Here is a 9,540-nt window from a genome sequence, read left to right as displayed (position 1 = left end):
TTGTGGGAAAAACAACTAAAGTTGTCACCTTTTTCCCAATCCTATTTACCATACGTCCTTCTCGACAAAAGGGGGTGTATGGTAACCATACTACTAAACCAGACATGCACCTCGTCCATATTCCTCTGCGGAACTTGAAAAGAATTGATGCATGTTGGAATGTGTGTGTACGTATACTGAACCTTCCGTGAAGTTTGTTTCTGTGTAATGCTTTGCTTGTGTGTAGTGCTGTGTGCTATCTGTGTGTGCAATTAGTTTTTTTTAAACTATAAGGTTTTTTCTCAACCCGTAGTGAGTGAAGTGTAATGAATGAATAATTATACCGTTGTAGGCCTGTTGCTCTCTGCGGCGAGACTTTTTAACGGAGATCGACTTGCATTCACGCCTCGAACTTGGGAACGGCAGAAAACCAACTTCAGCAGACCACCACTGCGGCAACGGAGGGGTTTGAACCATATGGTATGGTAACCATACTTGCTAACGGGACTCTTTTCGGATATAGTTATCGTACGGCTATTGTTATCAGAAACTCTCGAGTCCCGATATCATTACATTAAGCGGCGTGGAATGTGTAATACGCACATAGTGTAAAGCGGCCTTTCATATCAGAGTGATGGAATTAGTCGTGGTGACTGAACCTTCCGTTTATACAAATACAGTTGTTATCACAACCCCTCGTTAAAGCGACCATTCCATTACAACGATCGGTAGGATAAGTCCCAGATGCTTCCATATAATGATTGCCCTATATATTTTTCTTTCGGCAAACATATCTCGTTTCAACGACGACCAAATATAACGTCCGTTTTCGACGTAACGGGAGTTGCCGGCCGCGGACATCGTAAACATGGGAGGAGATATGGGGTGGGGTGGGGGGCAATGCTCCCCAGCGTCAAATGTGGTGTCGGCTGATCTAATGTATATGTGTATATATGAATGATGCGATGCCCAGTGAATTTGAAGAACTGGGACCCCCACCAACGATGGAAGTAGGTCGAGAGCCAGTGTAGCAGGAGACTCAGGTTTGTGGAGTCCGATTTCTTCAATACAATGCTGATAAGGCTAAGTGGGCGACCGACTACTCAGGTGGAAAACGTGATTGTCAAAAAACCAAAAGTCAGCAGTGATCTTGATCAATTCTAAAATAGAAGGGGCTACTGAGAGGATAGGAGAGCACGCGGTGGTGGTAAGGATCAGGATTAGCGGAACCGAACTCGTCATCACTAGGGGATACTCTTCTCCCTACGAAGACGTTGAGGCCGCAATTGAGGAATTAAGGTCGATAGTGGTGAAGTACCTAAGTACCCCCCCCCCCCCTCATCATTGGGGCTGACCTAAACGGCCACCATGAGGACTGGGAGTACTCAATTTCCTGACACAGGGGTACAACAGAAACGGCGACATGACCACAGAAAAAATTGCTACCGTAGGGAGTCCCCATCGAGGGGTTAGCGCGCCAACCTCTCGATGAGTATAAAAAACAAGTTTGCCGTTCGGAGACGGCAAGCATCATATGCGAAGTTGGTAACGTCCACAAGAACGACAGAATGGCGCAAGTATTGTGAGAAAGCGACGGACGCCTTCGGGAATATTTATAAGACTACGGTAAAAAGTGGAACCAATACGACCGAAATCCTGATGAGCGATGGGGGCTCGAACATGACAGAGGCAATAGAAGAACAGTTCAAGACTATGTCCTATCGACGTAGAGGAGAACAGGAGCGAAGAGACGGGCGCCCGAGCCGGAACCGCTATGACACCAGAAACATCAGGAGCCGGAACATGAGCCCCCATTACAAGAAAGGAGATCCAAAGATCATTCGGCAGATCCGGGAATAAGAAGGCACCAGAACCAGGCTGGATCTCCATACCTATGCTAAAGGCAATCAACGAAAAGTATCCTGACTTGCTCAATACAATATACAACAAATATCTGGAGATGAGGTCTATCCTGAAGTCCGTCATGGAGATGAGGTCTATCCCGAAGTCCTTCAAGAGGGAAAGGTCGTCCTCATACTTAAACCAGGAAGACACCAAAGCAACATCAAATCCAACAGACCAGTGTCTCTGTTATCTCACGTAGACGTTGTATATTGTGCCGCTGTGGTGGTCGAGTGGTTATAGTGACGGACTCGCGATGCGAAGATCCGGGTTCGAACCCCACAGTGGTGGTCGGCTGAAGTTGGTTTTCTGTGGTTCCCAACTTCAAGGCGCAAATGCGAGCCGATCTCCCCGTTAAAAAGTCTTGCCACAGAGAGCAACAGTCCTACAACGGTAAATCATTCAATCATAACACTTCACTCATAGTTTGTAAAACTGGGGGCAGATGACAGCACTACACATAACAAGCATTACACAGAAACAAACTTTACGTCAGGTTGCACTACACGTACACGCACATTCCCGCATGTACCGATTCATTGGGGGGTTCCGCGGGGGGGGTGCATGTGTGGTGTAGCAGTAGTAGGTAGGGCCTCCAAAAAATGGCTCGGGGATCCATGATGTTCTTAGGTCAGCCACCTCGTTGGGCAATTTGCCTGTTGTGGCGTTGTATTTGTATATTTGTATTTGTATTTAAAAATACTGGACAGAATATTGATCCAGAGGATGACCTTTCACCTGGAAAAGAAGAACCATCTGCATGCTAATCAGTATGGCTTGAGGAAGGGCCCTATGTGACCTTGTCGACGAGGTAAAGAGTGGGAAAAAGGAAAATCATCATGTAGCAGTAATTTCGACTGATATTAGAACAGCATTCGATGCTTCAATGTATGAACTTCCAGAGCATATTCCGGCAACTGCCGGCACCCCCATAGGTTAAAAGCTACCATGACAGACCTACTCAGAGACAGGGAAGTGCTGATGGAATTGGAGCCATGGTCACACATAAACAAACCAGGGGAATGTCCACAGGGCTCGTGCGCGGGCCCCCTCCCCCTCATGTGGAATGTGACAGTAGACCAGCTGCTCAAACAGAAGTGGTAAGAGGGATCCGGGTGTACAAGCCTTTGCCGATGATATCATCTTTGTGATCTCAACGCCCAGGTAGGAGAGTATGAAACGGCTAGGTGTTACCCTCGACCAGGATCTCGAGTGGCTACCACACTTCAGGCCCCAAGCTACCAACGCGAACGCAAACCTGCAGAAACTCGCCAGCATTGCGGGGCCAAGATGGGGAATGTCCCAGGAAATCCGGAGAATATTATACGAACAGGTCGCCACGAAAATAATCACGTATGGAGCAGCAGCGGGGTACAAGGATCCGATGGCAAAAATCAGAAACAAATTGGACTCGATACAGAGAGATTTCCTCTTCTTTCTAACCAGGGCCTACCACAAGATGTCGACGGCGCTGTGCAAGGTAATTGCTGGAGTGCCCCCGCTTCGGCTCTACGCAGAACATGTCGCGAAGATGGCCCTTGCCACTAAATTAAAGAGAGATGTCCAGATGGAAAATGTGACATCACTGGGAACAGTTCGAGCAGAGGCGAATAGGATGGGACGCACACCCCGCAGTCGACGTCAGGGAAAACCAGATCAAAACTCTAAAAAGAGCCAAACCCAATTTCCTATGAAGGCACCACATCATCTTCACAGATGGCTCAAAAACCGAAGCTGGAACCGGAGCCGTAAAATATATAAACAGGACAATAAGCCAGGAGTGGAAGCAAAGACTTTTAACAGGATGTACGGTCTTCCAGGCTGAGCAGCTCCTTGCAATAAGGGAGGCAGTGGGCAGCCTGAAAAGATTGAGGGACCCGGCGAAAATCTACACGGACAGCCGATCCAGTTTGGAAGCGATGAGAGACCCGCTTACGAGACATGAATACGCTAGATTCGTTCGAAGGGTCCTCTTAAGCCAGTGGTTCTCAACCTTTTTTTGCCCATGCCCCCCGCCCTTTTAAACCATTTCTCATTCTTGTGGCCCCCCTTGCAACCATGATTAATTTCCTACCTCCTCACCCCCCCCCCCCGTTTTCCTGTTAAAAGACGTAAAAATTCAAATATTATTTGAAGTATAAATATATGTGCTTGAATTTAATTAATTTTTAATTTATGAAAATTATTTAAAAAGCAAAATAAACATAATACAACACAGTAAAAAATATATAAATTATTTTTAATCAGGATGCATAGGTAACAAGACGTATGATATTTTACTGGTAAACCGTTCACCCTACAGGAATACTTTCAATTAGAAAAATTATCCAAGTAATATGTAGTACTCAGATATGCCATTCATGTTGCAAGGGGTTGTATAGTTAGTAAAATACAAAGGCTCTGATTTTTATGAGAAATTGGATGAACACACACACACAAAAAAATCATTGTGCTTGTTTTCATGAAACTCTTAAAATTTTTGATACTTCAAGTGCTAAATTTCATCTTTCAACTACTCAGATCCTTATGCTAGGCATTGAAATATCCTGGCAACCAATCAAAAATTAATCAATCAAATCTTTATGTTAGTGTTACTTAAATAGGGGAGAAATTTCGAAACAAATATTCTATGCATTTTCTTTGAAATTAAATTTCACTCTTGTAATAAATTTCTCCATGGCCCCCTTATCAGCAGCTGTGGCTCCCCTTTTGCGATATTTTCCTTCATGGCGCCCTTGGAATATCCTAGGGGCCCCCGGTTGAGAACCACTGTCTTAAGCAATCACAATATCTCTCTAAACTGGGTGCGTGGCCATATTGGAGAGAGAGAGGCAATGAAAAGGCGGATCGGCTGGCCCGATGATCCTCCAGAACAAAAAGATCCCAGCCGTGACAGCGAAAAAGCTGATTACGGAGAACATCCTTGGAGAGTGGCAAAAATACTGGGACCACCCTGACAGCAGATTGATTCATCGGATGGCATCAACGATCCGGTGGAAAGAAAGGTCCTGGAGCAGAGAGAAGAGCATATTTTTTCTGGACATGGGAAAAAACCTCAAAATTCCACCTGGTGAGGCCACTCCCTCAGTTGGAGCAACATTGATTCAAACGAAACCGGACCATGCTAAAGTCCCAGTGGCCGGAACCTCCTGGTCCAGCCGGCAAAGAAGAGAGAACTGAGGGCCCAACCGGGCTGGCGAAGAAGAGAGAGCTGAGGGTCCAATCGGTCCAATCTAAAGTCCCAGTGGCTGGAACCTGGAATGGCCGCAAAGAAGTCCTGAGGGTCCAACCGGGCCATGCTAAATTCCCAGTGACCGGAACCTGGTCCAGCCGGCAAAGAAGAGAGAACTGAGGGTCCAACCGGGCTGGCAAAGAACAGAGAACTGAGGTTCCAATCGGGCCATACTAAAGTCCCAGTGGCTGGAACCTGGTATGGCCGCCAAAGAAGACCTGAGGGCCCAACCGGGCTGGCAAAGAGAGAACTGAGGGTCCAACCGGGCTGGCAAAGAATAGAGAGCTGAGGGTCCAACCGGGCCGGCAAAAAAGAGAGCTGAGTGTCCAACCGGGCCATACTAAAGTCCCAGTGGCCGGACCTGGTCCAGACTGCGAAGAACAGAGAACTGAGGTTCCAATCGAATTTTTGCTTTGTAGAGGTTCCCCCCCCCCTCTTTCTTGTCTAATTGCTTTTGTGAATTTCTGCTATTTTTGTCTCTGTTTTTTGCAATTTTCTGTAATTACTATTGTGTTTTTTCCCCTATATATTTCTATATATATAATGACTCTTGTATAAATTTTCGCTGTATATTTTCTTTTAATGTGTTTTATTATTGTACATGAAATACATTTGTAATTTTCATGTGCATAATAAAGCATCCGACACCGCCAAGCCCCTCATCCAGGGCAATGGCTAAAATTTACAATTGCAGATAACTGGGCGGTGCACGGTATGAAATGAAATGTGTATATGAAATTGACGTCATCATCATCGTCTACCTCCGCCTAAGACGCCTTCATATTAGGCGTAGTGTATTAAGGAGTTCTACCTCCGCCTATAATCCTAAAGTTGAGAACCCCTGGCTTTGGCGAGTGGTTACGTAGCAGTAAAGGCTTTGTCATTATTTGATGAATATTTTTGTGAACGGAAAATATCATTCAATAAAAAACAATAAAATATTTTAACAGATTAGGCGTTAAAGTGGAATAAATTAATAAAGTTCTTACACAGACATAAATTTGCTTTATTTATAATTTAATCATCAATATCGTGAAATATGAAGTCACACCGTTGTGTGATTCGATTCCAATTGACGATAGCTGAAGTTTTATTTGGTAGATGGCGCTGAAAATAGACCGGAAGCTTTTCATTTGAAGATGTCTTTCCGAAAGTGGTAATCATTTCAGCAGCCTTTGTTCATCCAGTAGTGATGTGTGTTTCTTCTCCTCTCCGAAGTGAATAATAATGATGAGGAAAGAAAAACCCGCTGCATTATTATAGATAGTGAGAGGGGGAAAAGTAAAGAGGCAAATATTCTGGCAATTCAAAAAAAGATCAAGAAGAAGAAGAAGAGACAATTAAGAGATGAGAGATAAGCAAAAAATGATGTTTTTGTAGGAAATAGTGATGTGCACGTGATTTTTTTTGCTGGACTCTTTGGCGTGTGCCGAAAGGATTATCGTTATTGTTGTTATTTGTACTTTGAAAGTGGAGAAGATGTCGTTTCGATTCATCCCGAGCATCACCATCATCTCTAGAGGATTGATCGAAATATTTTTTGGTGCATATTGTTTCATTCCATTTTTATTTGCGTTGGTGAATGTCGATTGCGGTGAGTAACATTCATTATAATGCTTATAATCAGTAGCAATATTGGTTCAAATAACATCAGAAAATTTGCCGTTCAGTAGAAAAATAGTATTTCAATGACAATGACGAAAATGTTTTCTCTCAAATAAATTCGATGATTAAAAAGTATTCGTATCATTCGATACAATAATATCTGGGCCTTCAGAAACAATAATATTTACGAGTTCATGAATGAAACTCAACGGCTGATAACTGAAATACTAATGGAAGGCTTTGGTTATGTTAATATTGAAAGTTATAGAAATTGATATTCACGACTTTAGAAACTAATATCAACGGCGGGGTTGATATCAAATTTCAAAATAGAAATCGACGGCTTCAGAAACCATAAAATGGATTAAAAGCCTATGCCAACGATCTTCAAGGTATGACCCACGAGCCACATATGGCCCTTGGACCAATTTTAGAAAATAGCTAAAAACTAGATTAATGTTATCATTAATCTCGGTATGAGATGTTCTCCAGATTAACTAGTAACGTTGTGCATGGTAAATGTTTGGTAGATTCATATTACAATTAGTATGTGGCTCCAAACACTTTTTGCCCCCCCCCCCTTCATATGTGACCCCGATTTCATATGTGACAAGGGATTACATTAAGAAAAATCATGCATAATCACAGCACTGGTTCTCAACCTTTTTTTTCGGCTGTGACCCAAAATCAATGAAAACATTAGCTTCGCGACCCATGGGACTGTTTCTTTTTCGAAATTGGTGAAACCAGTAACGGAATGAGTGTAGTTATAAAATAACTGTAAGTCAATTTGTACGACTTGTTTAGGAAGCCCCTGCGAATTAAGTTCGGGTCGTGGCCCATAACTCAAGAATCCCTGGCTGTAAGTGGATCGCTGCAACCCATCCCGGAAGTCCCCGCGACCCATGGATTAAGAACCCCGGTATTATAGAATCCACAAAAATTCTGAGAAATGTCTTAACAAAAGAAATTATTTTAGAATTAATGAAAGAAGCAATTTTAAGAGAAAGGAATAATTGCAAGAGTTAATAAAGAAATAAGTTCGACAATTAAAGAAAGAAACAATTTCAGAATTCACTGAAAGAAATCATTTTTGAGAATCATTTAAAGTAATTCAAGAATCGATAAAAGGATGAATCGAAAACTTTTTTTTCAGAATTGGCAAAAGAAATTATTTCGGAATTAAACAAAATTATAATTAATGAAAGAAATAATTTCAGTATAAATGAGTCTTTAATTCATTGGGGGCCCCATCGCTGGGAGCAGTTTGGCGGGAACCATCAGATCAGATTTTCACGGGCCCCTTTATGACGATTTTACAGCGTGAAAAAAAAAAAAAAATTATGAAAATCGTCCCGAGCCCTATCATCCCCACTCTTGTGGGGGCCATGACGGAGGCCCCATTTTCAACTCGGCTCTCGTCAACCATTCTCAAAAGTCACCACTTCACAGTACGTTAACCGTTCACAGTACGTTATCTTAAATCTGTATTCCCATCTTTTCTGAATATGAGTTAGTGGCCCGCGGAGTTCGTTATATAAAAGTTTTCATTCTGGCCCGCAATGTGTCTTCACTGCTCGGAAACTATAATATTAATGGTTTTAGACACTATATTTTCAAGGCTTCTCTTAATATCTGTTGCAGAAATTGATTTTCGTGGCTTAAAAAATGGAAATCGATGACATCAGGATCGGTAGTCTCTATGAAATTATAATAATCACGGCTTAAGTGGTAATCACCCTTAAGTGGCAATTAGAAATCACTAAACTCCCCTTCAAAAATTCCCATAGTTTTTTTTATATAATGAAGAAACCTTTCCAGCAAGTGCAAACTAAGGGGGCGTATGGGAAAAAGTTTTCCATTGAGAAATCAACTTTACAAAATATCTGGGCTTGTTAATGCTAAAATAAGAGGCTTTTATCGAGGCGAGATATCTCGTTATTGCCGCTTGAAGGATTCAGAAATAAAATTACACACCGTCTAAAAAAAAGATTAATGGTGTATGAGAAGTATTAACATTAATTGTGCCTTGGATACTATTACGCACCGCCTTCATGAGAGCGCGGGCCAGTGATTGGAAAACGTATCGCGACTCACTGAATTCAGTAGTCTGTGAAGAGTGACTTAAGTGATCTTTAAATGTGCCGCAGGTTTCTCAAGTGATATTTGGTAATGTATTTGGTAATTTGAGCTACACTCAAGTGATCTAAAACTGCGCCGCGGTCACTCAAGTGATCTTAAAATTTGATATACTACTCACGGTTGGTTCAAGTGCTCGGGAGCTGTAACGCCACGGATGACTTAAGTGGTCCGGGCGTGTGCCGCAGGCCACAACTGATCGGAAACTGCGCAGCGGGTTATTTAAGTGCTCTGGAACCTTGCCGTGTTGATCTTTAAATATGTCGCGGGTGACCTAAGTGATCTGGGAATATGCCGGGAGAGACCTGGGTTATCTGGAACTGTACTGCAGGTCATTCAAGTGATTTCAAAATATGCCGCGAGTGACTTAAGAGATCTGAAATGTGGCAATTACTTCATTTTTCAAAATTAGGTTTGAAGTCGCGGGGTCACATAAAATGACACCGAGAGGCACATTTGGCCCGTGAGCCTGTATGCTGTAAAGTTATATCCTTATACACCTCTTCAATTAGAAAAAGTATGCAAATAACAAATTTTGAATATGTCATTTTTTCTACTGGGGATCGTGTATATGCAGTGAGATATAAAATTAATTTTTTTATGCGTCCCCGTCCTCTAATTTACATTTAGAAAGTTGTTGCCCTGTCTCTATTTCTTGAACCCAATAAAAATAGTTCACGTTT

General features: G+C 42.5%; 1 protein-coding gene across 3 annotated transcripts in view; it reads left to right on the top strand.

Annotated features, from left to right (window-relative positions):
• Positions 1-6,256: 6,256 nt before the first annotated feature.
• LOC149083569 (cell adhesion molecule DSCAM-like) overlaps positions 6,257-9,540 on the top strand; it is an 85,859-nt gene continuing 82,575 nt past the window's right edge. For 2 of the 3 annotated variants that reach the window (XM_089234090.1, XM_089234089.1), the window contains exon 1: positions 6,469-6,707. In XM_089234090.1, coding sequence (XP_089090216.1) covers positions 6,593-6,707 — 115 coding nt within the window. In that variant the 5' untranslated portion in view covers positions 6,469-6,592. Of the gene's footprint in view, positions 6,708-9,540 lie in introns of all 3 variants that reach the window. The other variant, XM_089234091.1, reaches the window with a different exon arrangement.

This window comes from Pholcus phalangioides, unplaced genomic scaffold, assembly GCF_987345545.1.
Source record: "Pholcus phalangioides strain wild (caught in Gottingen) unplaced genomic scaffold, Ppha-v1.0 ptg000008l_1, whole genome shotgun sequence".
Taxonomy (NCBI): domain Eukaryota; kingdom Metazoa; phylum Arthropoda; class Arachnida; order Araneae; family Pholcidae; genus Pholcus; species Pholcus phalangioides.
This window is presented reverse-complemented; position numbering and strand designations above follow the sequence as displayed.